Source organism: Ictalurus furcatus, chromosome 5 (assembly GCF_023375685.1).
Source record: "Ictalurus furcatus strain D&B chromosome 5, Billie_1.0, whole genome shotgun sequence".
In the NCBI taxonomy this organism is placed as follows: domain Eukaryota; kingdom Metazoa; phylum Chordata; class Actinopteri; order Siluriformes; family Ictaluridae; genus Ictalurus; species Ictalurus furcatus.
In genome coordinates, this window is record NC_071259.1 from 8,214,756 (window position 1) to 8,236,001 (window position 21,246).

At 40.7% G+C, this 21,246-nt stretch overlaps 1 protein-coding gene across 1 annotated transcript in view; it reads left to right on the forward strand.

Annotated features, from left to right (window-relative positions):
- The window catches only part of plxnd1 (plexin D1), a 114,335-nt gene that overhangs the window by 30,796 nt on the left and 62,293 nt on the right, over positions 1–21,246 (forward strand). The window contains exons 7-12 of the mRNA XM_053624587.1: positions 763–871; positions 5,899–5,998; positions 8,706–8,804; positions 17,152–17,244; positions 17,377–17,467; positions 18,481–18,638. Coding sequence (XP_053480562.1) covers positions 763–871; positions 5,899–5,998; positions 8,706–8,804; positions 17,152–17,244; positions 17,377–17,467; positions 18,481–18,638 — 650 coding nt within the window. The remainder of the gene's footprint in view (positions 1–762; positions 872–5,898; positions 5,999–8,705; positions 8,805–17,151; positions 17,245–17,376; positions 17,468–18,480; positions 18,639–21,246) is intronic.

Here is a 21,246-nt window from a genome sequence, read left to right on the forward strand (position 1 = left end):
TGTTCAATTTAATATAGTATCCCGAGCGCTGCTGAATTCTCAAATCTGATTGGTCAGAATCAGATTTGTGCTGATTCATTTAACAGCAACTTGGACAGGTTTATACGAATACACCGGTTCTAATGTTATCGTTTCTATAGTAACAGCTCGTTCACGGAGACTTGTATGGCAAATGTTGCGCGTGACCTAAAACGAATAATACATGAATAATAATAATAAAGAGAAACATACAATCATATGTTGCATAGATATGGTGCAGGTTTCTGTAAGGAGATGTTTATATAACATGTATAGAAGGAATCTTCAGTGTCAGTGCTTAGTTATGTAAGTTTTCTGTCCCAGGAGGGCTGCTATAGAGAGCTATACAAGAGCTAACATGTTTCAGTGTAACATTAAATGTAACTATAAACGGATAAATAAAAAAAAAGTATGATATGTCGTTCCTTAATACATTTTAATAATGGAATAGTTAGTGTACTAATTTTTGCTGTCGTATATGTATAAGAAGGATAAAACACTTCGGGGCATGCTGTTATAGGAAACTAATTAACTTCATGTCAGACCTCATTGATTATTTTTCTATAACAGCATGCCCCAAAGTGTGTTTTTTTCCCCCCTTTACCTTCAACGACATAATGAATTCTAATGATCAAATTTGGAGGTTAAAACAAAACCCGATAGTGGCTATAACCGTGTTGGTGTTTTGAGGTGTGTGTGTGTGTGTGTGTGAGACTGTATGTCATTTTGACCTCCTCTGCTCAGACCACATTTCCGTTCCTGTGGCGATCAAGGTGAACGGCACGTCCGTGGTGTCAGGAAAATTCGTCATCTACGACTGCGCGAGCACGGCGGAGATTAACCCGAGGACTGCGTGAGTGTTACACATATACTTACATCCCTGCTGTATTTTAATAACACATGTATATTTGCGAAGGTGACTCTTGCATATGTGTATATGTGTGTGTGTGTGTGTGTGTGTGATAGAGAGAGAGAGAGAGAGATTGAGAGAAGGTGTGAAATATGCCACATTTGATCAGGGTGATAATAAGCTAAGAGCCGTGGGAAGAACAGAGCGGACGGCTTCATTTCAGTAGCGTGCGCAACATTTTCAGCCATCTGCAGTTCCTTGTCTCCTCTCCTCATCAGCATCACCTAGCAAAACGTCGGCTTTTTTTAATTAGCACTAGCTGATTTCGAGCGTGTTAGTCAAACAGTCACAGAGAGCTTTTCATTATGCAGCATATTCCTACCTGCGCCAGATTGTACCTGTCTTAAAGCATTAACTGCCTTAATGTTTTCCTGAGCCGTGGGAAGTGTTTTCCAAAAAATCCAACCGTTTTAATATTTAAATTATTACGGTTATTTTATTTTGTTAATTAGCGAAACTCTGTGATCTGAATTCATTTGGAAACATGGTTGTTTTGGGATATATGGAAAATGAGCAGAAGCTTGTGTGTATTTGTGGTGTGTGGTGTGTGTGTGTGTGTGTGGACACAAAATCCCTCTGGGCAAAGTGGAATTAGATTTTTTTTTGAAAGATTTTTTGCTTTACTGCAGTTTGTCAGCAGATTGCAGCATGGAATCAAAGCCATGTGGAGTCAATGTTAAAAACGAAAATAAATATGAAAAAAAAAAAAGCTTTCAAAATAGAACCGTAGAGACGAGATCTCAGAGTATCAATTAAATATGGAAAGAATGATGACTGGTCCAAACAGGAACCAACAGAACTTTTCCTCCAGTGCGTTTTCCTCCAGCTTGAGAGGATTAATGCTATCGTGACGTTCAGATGAACGAAGTGTTTGGATTGATTGTAATGCTTTACGAACACTTCAGACTACGTTTACGAACCTTGCGTAAAACCTTCAGAAAGCAGCGCAGGAGAATTGATTAAAAGTGTCGACTATTGTTGCGGTCGTGATGCTTTGAGACATCTTTTGTGAAGCATCCAGAACATTTCTATTCATGCAGCTGACACGTTGACTTCTGGAATAAGCGAAGTTGTAGATGATGTACACAGAGCTGCTTCGTAGCATTGTTATAAATCCTAAATATGTTATGTTAAATAAATGTTCGCCCTACTATCAGGAGTTCATAATCACGGCAATGTCTCTCTCTCTTTCTTTCTCTCTCTCTCTCTCTCTCTCTCTCTGTCTCTCCTCTGTCAATCACAATGACACTGGCCAATCGTGGGCGTCTATGAGCTCAATAGTTGTGCCCAAATGTTTGTATACCCCTTGCAGAATCTGCTAAATCTTAATACTAAATCTTAACCCTGCATTTCCTCTCCCTCTGTATTTTCTTTTTGCTGGAGAGAGGCAGATCTTAGCCTTTTATCTAGCTGTCAGTGCAGACCAGTGTTCCCAACTTAACGACTTTTCAGACCCCTTTAGTGATTTTTTTTGCAAAAAAGCGCGTAACAACAAATCTAGCAACTTTTTGGATAAACCTTAGCAACTTTCCATATGTCTCCAGTTCTGTCCTGCAAGCGCGAGGTCTTGCTTTCCCGCTGCACTCTCACCTCTCTCTGTCTGCTCTGTTCAGTGAGAGGCTGAGAGCCAGAGATTTAACAATGTCGTGGATAACGAGACGCGTCCTTCGTCCCAATTTACATCATTCACATTCGAATGTTTTTAGAACGCAAGACGAATATAATGTTTTACATGTAAAATAGTCCACGTTATTACAGCCTAGTTCTCTTGTTCAAAGTAGTTACAGTGTTCAGAAACATTTTATATCATTCATGTTCCATACCTGTCCCTTATATAGCTTTATAAAAGTCATAAAAGTTATTTTAAAATATCATAAAAGTTATGAAAAGTAATTTAAAAAAAGTAAAAAAACACAAAAGCAAAAAAATCTATCTATCTATCTATCTATCTATCTATCTATCTATCAAAAAGGCTTGTAGAAGGTTATATATAGATAGATTTTATATCGAATAGATAATCATTATATCTGGTCTCCTCCAATATGGGGGGGGGGGGTTATGACACATGATAGGGGAGGCTTGGGGGGCTTTAGTTACAAAAGGTTGAGAATCTCTGCTCTAGTTTGTTAGTTTGTTTATTGGGTATTTGCTGCTTTTAGTTTCCCACTAACGTTAACCACTACCATCCTGAAGTTTAAAAAAGAAAAAAAGAAAAAAAACCTGAAATATTTAGTACTAGACTGAAAGGGCAGCATATATTGCGGTGAAAAATATTCATACTCATGGAGCTGCTGTGAACTCTGTAATATATGGGTTTGGAGTTTCTGTTAAATCTTTTCACTGAATTCCAGTTACCATAAGCGCCTGCTGCATTACATGGAGCTGACTTGGCATGCATTCCTTTGCTCTATAAACTCCCATAGCTCATAAAATGACTTACAATAATGTTTATGTTTCCCATTTCTAATCCAGCCAGTTGGAAATCTGTAAAACATTAATTAACCGTCGTAGACTAATGGCTGCTGGGTTTAATGTGTGTCTCATATTCTTCAGCTAACCACAAACATAGTGGGCTGGAATGTGTGTATTAGGTCTGAGAGGGTAAATGGCGCACTTATATAGCACTTTTATCCAAAGCGCTTTACACTGTGTCTCATTCACCCATTCACACACACACTCACACATGGTAGCAGAGCTGCCATACAAGGCGCTAACTTGCCATCGGGAGCAACTTGGGGTTCAATGTCTTGTCTAAGGACACTTTGACATGTGGAGTCATGTGGGCCGGGAATCGAACCGCCAACCCTACGATTAGTGGACAACCCACTCTACCACCTGAGCCAGAACCACTCAGGGTGAGAGGGTGAGAGTGTATTTGGTCTGAGAGGGTGAGAGTGTATTTGGTGTGAGAGGGTGAGAGTGTATTTGGTCTGAGAGGGTGAGAGTGTATTTGGTCTGAGAGGGTGAGAGTGTATTTGGTCTGAGAGGGTGAGAGTGTATTTGGTCTGAAAGTGTGAGAGGGTGAGAGTGTATTTGGTCTGAGAGGGTGAGAGTGTATTTGGTCTGAGAGGGTGAGAGTGTATTTGGTCTGAAAGTGTGAGAGGGTGAGAGTGTATTTGGTCTGAAAGTGTGAGAGGGTGAGAGTGTATTTATTCTAAGGGTGAGAGTGTGTATTTGGTCTGAGAGGGTGAGAGTGTATTTGGTCTGAGAGGGTGAGAGTGTATGTGGTCTGAAAGGGTGAGAGTGTGAGACGGTGAGAGTGTGTATTTGGTCTGAGAGGGTGAGAGTGTGTATTTGGTCTGAGATGGTGAGAGTGTGAGAGGGTGAGAGTGTGTATTTGGTCTGAGAGGGTGAGAGTGTGAGAGGGTGAGAGTGTGTATTTGGTCTGAGAGGGTGAGAGTGTGTATTTGGTCTGAGAGTGTGAGAGGGTGAGAGTGTGTATTTGGTCTGAGAGGGTGAGAGTGTGAGAGTGTGTATTTGGTCTGAGAGGGTGAGAGTGTGTATTTGGTCTGAGAGGGTGAGAGTGTGTATTTGGTCTGAGAGGGTGAGAGTGTGAGAGTGTGTATTTGGTCTGAAAGGGTGAGAGTGTGTATTTGGTCTGAGAGGGTGAGAGTGTGTATTTGGTCTGAGAGGGTGAGAGTGTGTATTTGGTCTGAGAGGGTGAGAGTGTGAGAGTGTGTATTTGGTCTGAAAGGGTGAGAGTGTGTATTTGGTCTGAGAGGGTGAGAGTGTGAGAGGGTGAGAGTGTGAGAGGGTGAGAGTATGTATTTGGTCTGAGAGGGTGAGAGTGTGTATTTGGTCTGAGAGGGTGAGAGTGTGTATTTGGTCTGAGAGGGTGAGAGTGTGAGAGGGTGAGAGTATGTATTTGGTCTGAGAGGGTGAGAGGGTGAGAGTGTGTATTTGGGTGTGTGTGTGAATCGGGGTTTAGAGTGCCAAGTGTTTGTGCAGTTGCGATTCTCCCACGGTCTCCGTGCAGCAGTTTCTAGGTGAATGCTTAATGACAACCAGACATTACAGTGACATGCATTCCCTACCACAAACTCTGGCAACCCGGAATCAATTACTCACAGTGGATTACTCTCTCTCTCCCTGTCTCTCTCTCTCTCCCTCTCTCTCTCTCTCTCTCTCTCTTGCTCTCTCTCATACTGACAGAGAGATAATTGAAAGTGTTTGTTTAACCAAAGCACTTTCAAGGAGCAGCTGAATCTCTGTGTGTGTGTATGTGTGTGTGTGTGTGTTTGTGTGTGAAAGCTCTTAAGATGTCTCACTGTAACCACACTGAAGGAAACCTTATCAGAGGCACAGTTTTTTTCGCTCCTATCTCTCCCATCCTCCTTCTCCCATCCCACTATTTAGCCATTCCTGCTGACACTACAGTCCGTACCAATTACACACACACACACACACACACACACACACACATACATACAGTTACCTAGCCTCCCAGAAAGAGTTCATACAAACCCCCTACTCACTGTCGTAAAGCACTCACCCTTATCATGAAGGCACTATCTCTGACAGCAGTAATGTCGGTCATGCCCCAGTGACTCACATACACACACACACACACACACACACACACACACACACACACACATGTGCATCCACACACTCCGTGGAGGTTATGGTGTTTTGGTGTTATCTTGAGTAAGCACACACTACATCTCTATCTGTGTCATGAATGAACGGGAAGCTCAAGTAAGTTGTGTTTAAAAGGATGCTTCATTGACTTCTCTCGCTCTCTCTCTGGCTGTGTGTGTGTGTGTAAAGGAATCTCCTGAGACTCCCCAGGGTCCCATTTGACCTTTATAGAGAATAATTCCATCTCCCTTGATCTCTGACCTCTGAAGTGTGTGTTTTATTCATGTGGGAGGTGTTGAGTTATGGGCGTATCTTATCTGCCAAAAAGAAATTATACCCCTATGATAACTGTGCATGTGTGTGTGTGTGTGTGTGTTTCTAACATCCAGGTGTACAAGCTGCCTGAGCACAAAGTGGCGATGTTACTGGGACAACCAGCTCAACACGTGCATTTCTGACAAAGACAAAAGCCAAGGTTTGGTATTTGAGGTTAGTACTAGTACTGTCAATCACAACATCCACCAATCACAGACTGCCAAATCAGCCACCTCCGATAAAACCCACCAATCACGTGATTTGCCAGGAGATCCCCATTCCTTTCTGAAACTGTCTGATGCTGAGCTTGTGTACTTAATGATGATGATCGTCAATACGGCCAGCAACTAATTGCCCCTTGGTGATAAATAAAATGTATTCACGTCACTTCACGTCACTTTTTACCCAACAGCCTTTGAATTCAGTTCAATCCTGTACCTTTATGTTTAGTTCTATTTAGTTCCATTCCATTTGTTTCAGTTGAACTTGATTTGATTCAATCTGATTTGATTCCATTTGATTCAGATCAATTCAATTCAGCTCTATTCTAATCTATTCTATTCAGAGAGAACCAGCTGGACTGTTAATCATCCGGGGCTGAGCCCAGAGTCTTCTCCACGCATTTTTCCAGCTCAGCTAGTAGCCTAAGTTTTGTTTTATGGAAGCTGAGGTAACTGAGCTGTCAATATATTACATGATCAGAAAAATGTTGGCTTTATCATGAAACTTGTCTGGGGTGATGTCTCTGTTTGTAGAACTACCAGACTGATCAAATCTAAAACTTTTCTAACTAGGCTAGTTTGGTGTTGCTAGCCAAGGGGAGGCACAACTATGCTATGAGTGCATGGGTTTAGCTGCTACAGTGCCATGCAGAGTACATTATCTTTCCTTACACTCTGCTCATATCGTGTTCACGTAAACTGGAGCTCATATAAACATTTACACATCTTGTTTTCCTTGTCTGCATGACAGGATGTGACTGTTTCAGTTTCAATCTCTTTACTGGTTAAAAAGCAAAAATTCGGCGTATATCCATTTTTCCTCACACTGACTGTGTGAGCTAGTGTTTGGCAGAATTGAGATCTGTCAGCCAATATGACACGAGGATTTCCACGTATTTTCCTGTAAACCCTGTCTGATTGGTCTCGTCGCCGTTCACTGAAGATATAAAATTACAACACCGCCGTCTTGATTTACTGACGTCCAGTTACGTAGTCACAAAGTGGAGAATTATTCGGGGCTAAAGAAAAAATCTTCGGGGCTACAGACCCGAATGCCCAGGCCAGGTTACGTCCTTGGTGAGAACCTCTGTCTCTGAGAGTCAGTCAAGGACAAGGCAAACCATTTTAATAGGGCTCGTAAAAAACAAACACTCTCATCCCTCCTGTGGCTTACAAACCTGCTTAATGCGATAATATTCCATTTTTAACAGTCACCGGACTGCTTGAATGGCATCCAAATGCATTCTTACTCTTCTCTGGGACACTGGCTGAGTTTGATGGGCCCAGTGGAGCACGTATGTTACCAAGCAGACACAACGTGAAGCCATTTAACTTGTGCTAATGATGTACAACCTCAGTGTAAGAGCAGGGAGTATCAAGGATCTGGAAATTGTTTACAGCTTAACATTTACTAGGTCGATCATTTTGACGACTTGGATCAAGTTGTTCTGCATTACTGAAGTAAGGCTACACCTACCTTCACACATACCTTCACTTCAGTGCTGAAAAGGAAATCTTTTGCTGCAAAAATGTCATGTATTTCTATCAGTATGGGGAAATTTGCTCCTAACAAATAGCTAATGCGGCATTTGACTAAAACTTTCTGAACGCCAACTGAAAAAACCAACGTAAACATACAATTTCTACTTGGGAACATGGGACGGTCTTATTATTCCAGAGTTTAGCAAGTGACAGCAGTATCAAATCAACACACATCACATTTGCTAACAAAAGACGACTAGGAAGCTTCTACGTTTTTTCCCACTTTGTATCTTGAACTCACAGAGATAAAAAAAATATTTAAAAATTCACAGAATTACAGTCTTTTTAGTCGCTTTTTGAATATAGATGGAGTGATGGCATAAAGGATGTCAGAAATACCAGACTGAGCAAAAATAAGTTGGAAGAGTGGAATGTATAAAAACAGAAAGAAAAAAAACCCCCGATGGCCCTGGTGCTATGGTCCAGCCAAACAGTCATGAAGGTTATAAAAGCCAGAAGCATGTCTAAATAAAAACAGAGAAAGCATGTGCTCCACGGCATATCGAATCCAGATCCTCAAATAAGCAATGGCAAAGGAACAAAGGCAGAAAAGCTGCTAGAGATACAAAGCGTTAATTAGCAGTTTCAGACAAACAGAATAAGAGAAGAAGAGTGAGAGGAGGAGTGTGAAAACATGGTGCTGATTCACAAACCTAAAAACTTATGACCTCATCCAAGCCACAGCCACGTTGCCCGACACCCACTGTTGTTCTTAGCGCCCACGACATCACCTTAAAAGCAAGCTAGCGTCTTTGTGCCACCGCTGCCGCCTCGATTTCCTCTCTCCTGCTGAGGACGGGGATTTTATTAAAATGTGGTCAAAGCACGGGCATAGTGATGTGGACGGCAGGGCAGATACTGTATTGTGTGGGTAGACGTGGCAGATATGTGAAGACGTCTTATGTCACTTTCTTTTCTCGGGTTCCATTGTTCGTTCTGTGCTTTGTTCCATTCTTTGGATAAGGATGTTTTTACAATGATCTATACCTTTTCCTTTTTGGCCAGTCACCCACATAGACATACGGCCAAACAGGAAGGTGGGTGTATTTACGGCGGAGGAAACGCGGATGTCTATTGTTTTCTCTAACTCTTAGTTCCTGTGTCTTCCTTTTACCCAGAATGCAGAGGAATGTCCCAGGATCATAACTCAGAAAATCCCCCCATGGCCCACAGGGATCGCTCAAGATATCACGCTTCGCCTCAGAAATGTGATGCAGGTAGGATCGCTGGGGTTCATTTACACTTGACAGAAATTGTTCATTATTCTGGTCTCAATTTAATATTGCATGTTTTTTATGTCTATATTATCTTGATGATAAACTTAGTTTTGTTGGATTTCGAGGATTTTTTTATGTTTACAGTGTGTAGCGGTTTAATTGTTGGAGTTGGGGGTTCAAATCCCACGTCCGCCATGTGTGTACAGACATTGCATGTTCTCCCCGTGCTTCGGGGATTTCCTCTGGGTACTCTGGTTTCCTCCCCAGTCCAAAGACATGCGCTGTTTTCTGATTGACATTTCCAAATTGTATATATTTGGAATATATATACATTTCCAAAAGTGTGTGTATATATATATATATATATATATATATACATATATATATATATATATATACATATATATATATATATATATATATATATATATATATATATATATATATAAATAAGCGGTATGGAAAATGGATAGGATATTCTGATTGGTCAGAAGGTGTTGATGAATATTCTGTAATAGCACCGCACAGACATTTCCAGCTACAGAGATTATATTATCTTATCGTGCTCATTCTAATATTGTACATTATCGTTTCTATAGTAACAGCTTACACAGGGATTAGTATGGCAGACACTCAATATGAACGGATTAAAAAAGGCGTGTACTTGATGATGTGATTGTGAGGAGATGTTTATTTAGCTTATTTTTGGAAGGTGGGTCCAGTGTCAGCACTTTGGTGACAAGGTGAAGCTGCAACTTTAAGATTTCAGGACAGAGGACTTTAAGTTTCGTGGTTTCTTGGTAACATGGCAAGCTGCATTTTTTTTGAGAGAGAGAGAGAGAGAAGAGGAAGAGAAAGGGAAAGAGAGGCTGGTCAGGGAATGACCATTTATACCTGTTATAATATGAGTCTTAACAGGAAATAACTTTTTTCGTAAATGAAACTAATAAATATAACTATAAATGGATAAAAAGTCATTCTTTAAATAGTGATTGGCTGTCTTTTTTTAAACCAAATTCTGTGGTATTAATGGTATTAAACATTTTGGGACATGCTATTATTCATTTTCTTATAATAGCACACCCAGTTGTGTGTTATTGCGTCCATATTTCACTCAGTTTGACTTATTTTAATTATTTTCAGCAGTTGATATTTATTTTGTGAACTTTATGGTTAATTTTTTATAACAGGTTTTTAGTTTTTAGTTCTTTAATAGTTTTAGTCGTGTACAGTATTATCAATTACTACGTTTACATGGACAGCAGTAATCTAATTATTGACCTTATTCTGAGTAAGACAATATTGTGATTAAGGTGTTTACATGAGTCGCATTTAGAATATTCCTTTCATGTTCCCATTTTACATGTTATAGAACATAGAGCGATTAGCGGCACACGTCATTACGTCACCGCGCCACGCCGTCCGACATCCCTCCAGAATTTCACATGCCAACATACATTTGGTTTTCATTATGGTACCGTATACATTTTTGGGTGTTTCATTTTTCATTTTACGAAAGCTTCAAGTGCACTTATTTATTTGTCATGCTGTACGTGCTAATAGACAACTTCTTGAAGCTGTGGGCTGCGTCCAAAACCGCGTACGTACCTACTATATAGTACATGTATTTCTCCTACAATATAGCAGGTAAGTACGCGGTTTCGGACGCAGCCGTGCTCTCTTGTTTGCCATAAAATGGTTGAGCACTGCCGTGTGTGTGAACGTGTCCTTTCGCAAAATGCGGTGAAAACTCAAACATGACGTTAATAGTGTGATTAAAGTGTTTACATGTCTGTAATGCACTTTGATAATGCGACTAAAACAGGAATACTCCACACGTCTTAATTCGATTTGTGTTTACTTCGAGTATGACTTTAGTCAGATTAAGGTAATAAAAAATTGCTGTTTACATGCTAGTTTCTTAATCAGAGTATCGTCTTAATCGGGTTAATATCGGATTATTGTTGTCCATGTAAACGTACTGACTGAACATTGTCCTTTCTATTGTAATACCTTATTAAGCTCAGTTTCACCTTTGGGTTTTCTGGGGTTGAAATTGTTTTTGAACATAAAAATAATCTTGGAACAGTTCGAATGCCGGACTTTTCTAAAAGCATGATGTATACAGTATTGCGCTAGTAATGCAGATAGTCTTTACTTTAGATACCTACGTGTATTTAAGTGCAAACACTTAAAATACTCCATGTGAAATGTTGCTGCTTATCAGGTTATTTCTGTCTTTACCCAAGTATAGAATTTGTGAAGTTTATGCTCACTCGCAGTTGAACCTGCGGATCTCACAGCGGCCTCCAAAGCCATTTAGAAATGATCAGACACACGGTGAGATGTGATGATGATGATGACGATGATGATAATGTGCGAGTGCAATTTTAATCATGGAATATTTCAGTTCTAGGTATCAGGTCACATTGTGACACATATTCCACAAAATTTATGATGTGTGAATTGAGGCAAGAGCTACTTTTAGAGTTTCACATGCGCAAATTCTCCTGCTTAATATTGCTTAACACAACTGACATTGCTATGATGAATTTCCTTTCCTGAGTTCTGTGTTCCGCTTCAAGTACGCTCATAAAACTTGGGCTACTTCTTATAAATGAGACATCCTGTTTATAAAATGAGCCTGTGACGCCCACATGCTGCAAAATCACACACACACACACACACACACACACATGGTCACAGAGTCAAGAAGTCTATAAACGTTTTGTTCTGGCTAACCCAGAGTCAACTACTTAGAGTCAAACACAGCATTAAGAGCTAGCACAGACATATAAGACACACATGGAAATCCAACCTAAAACCACAAACCACTAGCCCTAGTGGTAATATCTGCAGTCTGGTTTGCACACATCTATGAGCTTGGATTGTAAGCGTTCTTTAAAGGGTGAAATAAGCTACGTGAATGTAGTTTTAAACGGGAATTCTGCATCATAACCAAAAATGCCATGTCACTTAATGATCACTTCAGCTCAGCTACTGCATTCTCATTCTGTGGGCTTTGAAACACACATGCTACTTGATCTCTTCCCACTGATCTCGTCTGTTTCTTTCAGTTGATGTTAAATGTCACGCTTCTTTCATAATGCACATATGCCTCATGTTCAATCCAATTATGTACTGTATGACATTCACCACTAATCAGTTATGCACTCATCATTACTATTATACTTTGTGTATTCAAGTCAGTATTTTGGGACAGCATATGTTCCATTTGCTTGCATTTTATTCGTACAGAACGTTTAACAATGCATACTGTCAGAAAACAGCTTTCCAGGAATCCAGATGTAGCTCCTGATCCATAATGAGTTCAACCAAGTGACAGTGGCAAAGACATGAGGAAGAAACCTTGAGAGAAACCAGACTCAAAATGGGAACCTGTCTGTTCTCAGTGGGATTAGAAATCATACAGGTGTCGAAGAGTCAAGACAAGCGTGTTGACAGGATATTCGATTTGATTGACAGTATACTGTCAGTAGGAGGGCTGGGATGAGTGTAAGGAAGTCTTTATGATTACAGTTTCCAGGTGCGATTACCCACTGAAGCAAGAGGGGGGCAGAAACTGTTTTTGGGAAGTGTCGGACCACCTATAGCAGCAGAAAGTGAGTCATATCTGTGCTCTTGGTATGAAGACTGACTCATCTGGCAGAATTAGGCACTATCCTTTGTAAAATATCTCATGTGAAATATTGTGGCCAAATTTGAAAGCAGCATGACGTTCGTCCTTCTCACTGAAGCCAATTGTATACCAGACTAGACTTATATACAAGTTTAAAAACCGCCAGTGGTGGAAAAAAACGTCGCTCCATCCTCTCTGGAGGAGGAAAACGGCCTAAGCCAAGGGTGTCCAATCTTATCCGCAAAGGGCCGGTTTGGTGTGGGTGCAGGTTTTCATTCAAATCAAGCAGGAGCTACTCCTGATTCCACCTGTTTAATCAGTTCAGCTTGGTTTTCAATAGACTCAGGCGTGGCTTCTGCTTGGTTGGAATAAAAACCTGGACTCACACTGGCCCTTTCTGGATAACACTGGACACCCCTGGCCTATGCCATTGCTAATATTTTCTTTACTGTTCTTGTTAAAAGTTTGCGTTTGTAGATTTCCTGCAGCCAAATTTAGCTAGCTATACAGGAAGTGTATGGAACTTATTAGCTCGCATTAAACAAATGTAACACCCACAGCATACTAAAAGTCATAACACATCTTGCCATTTAAGGGAATCCCAAACACGATACGATCCAATTGTGGGTAAAATTCTCCATTGCACAAGGTTAGGCAGTTTGATGTTGTAATTTTAAGGTTCTATCTGACATTTTTTGGCAAAAATGCTAATAAATGTATGTAAAAAATGTACAGGGTGTATCAAAAGTCTCCATACATAAGAGACTATGTGTACCAGTACCACGTCGGTTGTGCTTTCATCAGTGGACATCCACTTCTCGGTCGGTCTGCAACACTTCCAGTCTTTTTGAATTTGTCAGTAAGTTTGGCAGCAGTGTCGTATGTGCTGTGCTCACCATGTTTCCTGTTAAAGTCCATCGCAACCTTGCGACAGCTTCCCGATCCAGCCATGCGAATGATTTCAATACGTTCTTCTGAAAAAAATATATATATAAGTATGAAAAAATTTGGAAGACATTTTCACCGATGTATTGAGACTTTTGGGACACCCTGTATTATGCACAGTATGTGCCAGTAAAATATTTTTAACGTATGAAGTACATATGAAAATATGTATCTGCTTTGACCTTAATTAAGGGTAAAAAAAAAAAAAAAAATCATGGCTCAATATCCTAAAATCATAGAATTAGATTAGTCGTCACTGTACAATTCAGAAGTTACAGTGAACACTGTAACCTGACAAAAGTGTCTGGCTTTATACATACAACGTGTTTCCAATAAAGCTATCTTAAAACACATCATGACTCCACCACTCTAGACCAACTTACAATAAGTACGTCTTTCTGCATCCATAAATCCCTTCCATGTCTCTCTGTGGAGGTCTTGGCCTGTGCTGAATTCATAAGTAGGCTTATGGTTTCCAGATGGATTCCTGCCGTGGAGTGAATGACTTTTCCCATGTCTCCGAGGACAGAATGTAAATGCCCGAGTGAAAGTTGTCCACCATGACTTTTGATGTTAACGTTTGTGTATATTTTGAGTCCATGCAGAATTAGCTATAGAGGAAGCCTGAAGCATTTAACGAAGCGGGGTACAGAATAGACCGGAATAAAGGCAGATTTACGAATGTAAGATCCAAAGATTGTGAATATCAGCGGTGCAGGAAACAGAGAAGTCACATCGTGTGCAGGAAGCTTTGAAGTTGCTGAAGAGACACAATATAGGAGCTAATAGAGGAGACGGACAGGAGGATTCAATTAGAATCAGAGACGTCGCGATTGTGTTTGTTGCCTTGGGAAATTCGGAATGAATGGACTGGTTGTAGTTAGCAGTGAGCGATATGACAATATGTTATCTTGATCACGAGAAATTATGCCACGAAGCCTTGTACCATCTCATTTTGTCCCAATTGAGTAGTGACGGTAGCATTTCATTTATAATAATAATCCAGCAGATCGGGAAGGAGGTCGTTGTGGAAAAGTATAGCTTGGTAAACATCTTTTTCTCTTGTCTTGTCATGTGCTGAAATTGATTTGTTGTTTTAGGGAATTGTGTCCTGAATTGACATTGCTGTGGTTTGGATAATGATGTGCTGCCATTTCAGTGAGAACTGATGCGACTGTACACTTTTCTCAGAGAATCACGTGTATCATCAGTATTTATAGAACATGGACTAACCGATGCACGATCCAGCAACAAAATATTCAGAAAGCAGCAATGGTGCACTAGAGTTAAAAGTTGCCAATGGTAGCCAATTACACTACCATCATATATTTGATATTGCTTTGTCCTTCATAATCCTTTATGTAAATGATGAATACGGAATTGAACCGATTTCTTTTTTTTAAAGAAGCGTCATTGTTTTGCATTCATTTAATGTTGTGGAACATCAAGCAAATATGTTCCTGTTTATCACATGTTCTAACAGCTGTAAACAGCCGCACCCTCACAATTACAACGATTACAAAAATGGACAGTTGCATGTTTTGAAATCTGTTTAAGTTGAACGCTTGTTGTATAAGGTCCTCTGAATGAGCTGCTGAAACTTCTGCTATAGAAAACGAATCAACAACTTCTGACCAATCAGACTAGAGAATTCAAAGTATAAAGTATTTCTGATGATACCCTTAAAACATTAGTATCCATCATACAGATTAAAGTAAGAAGTATGTTTTAAATGAGGTGAAATGTTTACAGAATGATACTGCTTTTGAGATATTTATATTTATATATATGTATATTGTATCAGGCTTCAGATTGCTAGATTAGACATCTGCCAGACATGCCTTTTGACCACATCCACAGGAAAGGTGAAAAGAAAAGAAAAAAAAAGACATATATATATATATATATATATATATATATATATATATATATATATATATATATATATATATATATATATATATATATATATGTCTTTTTTTTTCTTTTCACCTTTCCTGTGGATGTGGTCAAAAGCCATGTCTGGCAGATGTCTAATCTAGCAATCTAAAGCCTGATAGAATAGACAGTAGAGATGCACCAATGCTAAATTTCTCAGCCGATACCGATAACCCATTATTCAAAGTGATATCGGCTGATACTGATAGTTCTGCCTTTTATGCCTTCTTTTAAATTGATAATAATTAATTCCATAATTCTGAAAGAAATGCGAATAAAAACTTTATTCTATCCATTTCAACAAGTTGTTTCACAGTAACTGGTCTCATAAACAGAAAACACGTTACTCAAATTAACATTAACACATGAACTCAATTCTGAAGATTAAAGTAAGATTTCTTAACTTATTGAATGTTATTAATTCATAACTGAATTAATTGACAATTCAAAAATAAATGTCCTGTTAGTCTTACATTCACTCCCCACAAACAAAAGCATTTCTACTTCATCACTGACATCAAACTGGTGATATATAATATCAACTTTTTTTTTAATATATTATCATTAACTGGATATGAAATACACTACTGTACAAATATATTTTTCTGTGCAATATATACTTTTTTGTCCACTCATCTTCATTTAAATCTTTCAACAGTGTACTGGCGATTTAATTCAGCGTGGCAAAAAAAAGAAATAAAAAAATTAGACTCGATGCCGAAACTCCTGCTTCACTGCTGCAGCGTCCGGTGTAAAATTTTAGCAGTACAGAGATTACAGAGATTACAAACTGCAGTTTTGTCGTCATTCCACATAAGAGACATCATCTTTACACACAGCACGAAATCGATGTGTTTTCCCGCCCTCTTTTGATTGACAGGATATAATTTGCCCTGATCATCGGATGTTGTTAAATTATCGGCCGGCCATAGCGTGAAAAATTGCCTTCATCGGCCGATACCCATTATCGGCCGATACATCGGTACAGCTCTAATAGACAGTGGTGTATCCTACTCATTTCCAAAATCGAAAATAATTCAAATGTCACTTTCGGATGAATCTGCATGATTCACCTGACTATCCGGTGACCAAAGATATCAGTCTGTTCAAACACAAGCCATTTTAATTGCCATTTAATTTTAGACTAAACAAGTCCAAAGTCCATTAAAACTATACATATATTATTTCCTGTGAGTAATTATCATATTTAATATATATTACTGTTGCTTTATAATTATGCATGGGTTCTTATTAGTTATAAAGTTTATGCAGTTCAGCACATGGTGTTTTAATGAACAGTGACACTTGCCTAACAGCAAGTTATCAAGGAATTACTTACAGCGCACTATTAGAGCTCGCTAAGGCTTTATTAGAGTTTATAAAATGCTTACAAGGAATCTTTACCAGCTTAGAAAGAATTCTACGGAGAGATATAATGGTTTGTGAATTAGAGCTTACCCTAAAGAATAATCCATGTGTGTGAAAATACTTTTAACTACCCAATCGTATGTAAAGTTAGAAAGCTAGCTAGTCGTGGCTGAAGCATACCTTCCAGTCTTAATGTCAAAGTGTAATTCAGTTCAGATGAACTTTTAAACTATTAAGTAGACAGCTATTCAAGCTGTTCTTGTTGTTTAGGTATCCTTCGAATGGCTGATGAAACCTTTGCTAATCCCCAAAGCTGATGTTTTGTGGTATGCGCTTAACTCCATGAAAGCAGCCTCCATTTTGGAGTCTAATTAAGTAACCTAATATCATATTATATTCTTACCGTATGGGCAATGCGTAATGTTTAGTACTCTGTGTGTGTTTGTGTTTGAGTAGGACACTGAGCTGAACTGTGACTTTGGAAATGGGCAGACATGTGAGGCACACTGGGTGGCCGGACAATCAGCTGTGCAGTGCAGAGGACTGACAGTAAGGGCACCCAATCCAATCACGTCACTTGCAGCATCACCTTATATGCCACAAAATAAACCAATCAGAGATCACCTTGCGTCGGTCAGCGAGTTATTACCGACTGAGAATTTGTATTTTATTCTCATGCAGCTGAGCACCATGAAAAGGAGTGAGACGTTCCGCCTCGACCTGCGTCGGAGAGGACAAGATAAATACATAGACACCCCTGAGTCAGTTACAGGTAATTACACACACACACACACACACACACACACACACACACACACACACACAACACCAGTGAAGAGAGCAACATAAATACAGTATTGAACAGCATGTGGGAGCCGAGACTGTGAAACACACACACAAACCCAGAGGCTGTCTACTTGCTTATGAGTCATCAGCACACACACACACACACACACACACACACACACATACTCACACACACTTACACGCACATACATCTGGCTGCTTGTGCACGGATGTCGGTCCATCTGTAGAACTTTTCTTTGTGTTTCTCAACCTCTCTCGCTCTCTCTCTCTCTCCCGCTTTGTCACGCTCTTTCTCACCCTTTCTCCACCTCGCTCTCTGTCTTTGTCTGCTCCAAGAAAAGGATAAATTGCTCTTGTCATTTTTTTTTTCTGCCTTTTTTTTTTTTGGACGTTTTGTGCGAAAATGCAAATGGCTTTGTATATGCCAGCAAAAGAGCACCCGCGCTTCTAATTCCGCCGTTTCCGATGCTAATGAATTCAAAGTAATGGATATGAGACCCGGACCACTGTCACTCTTCCACAACCTTTTCTTCCCTTTCATTTCCTCTTTGGTTGTTGGCCAGCACCAGGCCCAATGAAGGCGACACACACACACACACACACACACACACACGCACACAAATGCGTGTTGTGTCAGACGGGCACAAAACAAACGAACAGAAGAAAAAAGAAAGAAGGATGAATGCTACACCTGAATATGTTTATTGTATGAGGAATTTGAATATAGTCAAAGCTAGCTCATATGACATAGAAATGAGAAAAAAGAAAGAAAGAAAGAAAGAAAGAAAGAGAAAAAGTGAACCACGACACTTTGCACTAACAAGGTCATTGGACAGATGGACTAATTTTGGGGAAACCCCCTACCTTTCTCTCTCTCCCTCCATCTGTCTTTCCAAACCTGACTCACTCACTCTCTCTCTCTCTCCCTCTCTCCTTATCTCCCCTTATCCATCTCCCCCCGTCCCTGTCCCCGTTCAGTGGAAGTGTACAGCTGCAGTGGGGGGGACAGCGACTGCTCTCAGTGTTGGGGGAGAGAACAGCAGGGTCACCTGTGCGCCTGGTGTGATAACAGCTGTCGTCCTAGAGACCAGTGCCAGCCAATCAGAGATCAGTGTCCTGACCCCACCATCCACAAGGTAAGCCAGGCCTCCTATAGGACATGCACACATGCCCACTCAGACAAGTAGCTACATTTTGGTCTACAGGTCCACACACACACACACACACACACACACACACACACACACACACACATTCACGGTTCAGACGTTCTAGATATACCCTTTGTTTTTGCATTCCCAGCTGGACTCGTGCTATTAAACTCTTACAGTGAATTTTCAAAGTCAAACTGAAATATTGGTCAGTAAGTATCCATCCATCCATCCATCCATCCATTTTCTATACCACTTATCCTTCTGGGTCATGGGAAACCAGGAGCCTATCCAAGGGAGTATGGGGCACAAGGCGAGGTACACCTTGGATGGGATGCCAATCCATCGCAGGACACACTCACACACCATGGGCAATTTGGACATGTCAATCAGTTTACCATGCATGTCTTTGGACTGGGGGAGGAACCCGGAGTACCTGCAGGAAACACACAGGGCTATGGTGGGAACCGAACCCCTAACTCTGGAGGTGCAAGGCGACCGTGCTAACCACTAAGTCACCGTGCCCCCACTGGTCAGTCAGTATTTCAAAAAGTGAAAAATGCTGCTTGTATAAGAATTCAATACTCACCCCCCATTCTGCCCAAGATTCCAGAAACTTCAAATAAAAGATAAAACAAGGACATCACTGACTTCTAATTGGCTTTCACCTGTGAAATATTAAAAAAGCTTCCGTTTTGTGAACCTCAGTTAAACGGTTAAAGAGGCTGTCATTCTGAAGGGAAGGAGTGAAAACGAAGACTAAGCTGCATTGTAAACAAGGAATCCTGCCTCTGCCCTGTGTACACAGAGTCTGCATGTTCTCCCGTGCTTCGGAGGGTTTCCGTCGGGTACGCTGCTTTCCTCCCCCAGTCCAGAGACGTGCACTGTAGGCTGATTAGCATTTCCAAATTGTCCGTAGTGTGTGAATGTGTGTGTGATTGTGCGCTGCGATGGGTTGGCACCCCGTCCAGGGTGTCCCCTGCCTTGTGCCACGAGTTCCCTGGGATAGGCTCCAGGCTCCCCTGCGACCCCGTGTAGGATAAGCGGTATGGAAAATAGATGGATGGAATTTAGGAAAGTTAGGAATGGGGTATAAAATTATATATAAGAGGTTGGACATCCCAGTAAGCAATGTTGGATCAATAGTGAGACGGTGGAACAAATAACAACAATCAAAACTCAATGCGGAAACAAGATAGAGATTGATGATGGAAGCTACAGTGAGGCCAACAGTCACTCTGAAGTAGTTACATATACAGTGACTGAGAGTGGAGTGAAGGTGCAACAGACAACCGTTTCAAGAGCGCGAGTGAAACCATTGCTTAAGAACCATATGAAATCAAGATGTGAGGTTTTTTGGTGTGATGAAACCAAGATTGAGATACTGTGTTTGGACAAGTTTCAACGTGCTGTGTGTGGTCAAACCTAACGCAGGCCATACCTCAGTTAACACCATCCCTGCAGTGAAACATGGTGGTGGCAGCATCATGCTCTGCGGAGGTTTTTCATTCTGAGAACCTGGGCTTTTTGTCAAAATTGAAGGGAGAATTGATGGAGCAAAACACAGGCGATTATTACAAAAGAACCTGCTTCAGTCTGTTAAAAACCTTCACCTTTCAGCAGGACGATGGTCCCGAACACAAGCCAGCAGCAGCGTTGAGAATCTCTGGCACTGTTTAAAAAATGGCAAGAACCAGCACAAGAACCAGGAGCAAATCTCGCAGGAAGAATGGGTGAAAATCATTCCCAAACAGTGTGCAGAGCTGGCAGCAACTTACCCCAAAGACGTAAAGCTGCTATTGCAGCAAAAGGTGGTTCTACCAAGTGATAGTCTGAAGGAATACTTATGCAAGCAACATTTTGTCACAAGAGTCATTTGATTACTTTTAAGGGTGTGGACACTTTTGCAAGACACTGTATGTGCATGTCCACTCAGACAAGTAACTAGACGCATACAGGTCTCCAAATACACACACACACACACATACTGTACACACACATATACTGTTCACACACACACACACACACACAAATGCCAAATACACAAAGACAAATGTCCACAAAGTCCCCATACACACGTGTACACACACGCACACACACACACACACACACACACACACACAAACACACACACACACTTAAAGACCTGTTCACAGTAAACACAATGCGAATAAATGTCAGGAAAGTGTGGAGTGATTTCACACACTCCCACACTCATTTACACCTGGTGAAACTCTGCACAGACCCTGGAGCACAAACTCTACACCAGTATGCAAATATAAACTCCTAAACTTGACTTTTTATCTTATTTCATTTTCCATCTATTTTCCATACCGCTACACTAAACGTGGTCACGGGGAGCCTGGAGCTTATCCCAGGGGACTCGGGGCACAAGGCGGGGGACACCCTGGATGGGGTGCCAACCAATCGCAGAGCACAATCGCACATACATTCACACACTACGAACAATTTGGTAATGCCAATCAGCCTACAGCGCATGCCTTTGGACTCGGCGAGGAAAACGAAGTATCCGGAGAAACCGGAGGAGGACATGCAAACTCAACGCACACAGGGCGGAGGCGAGAGTCGAACC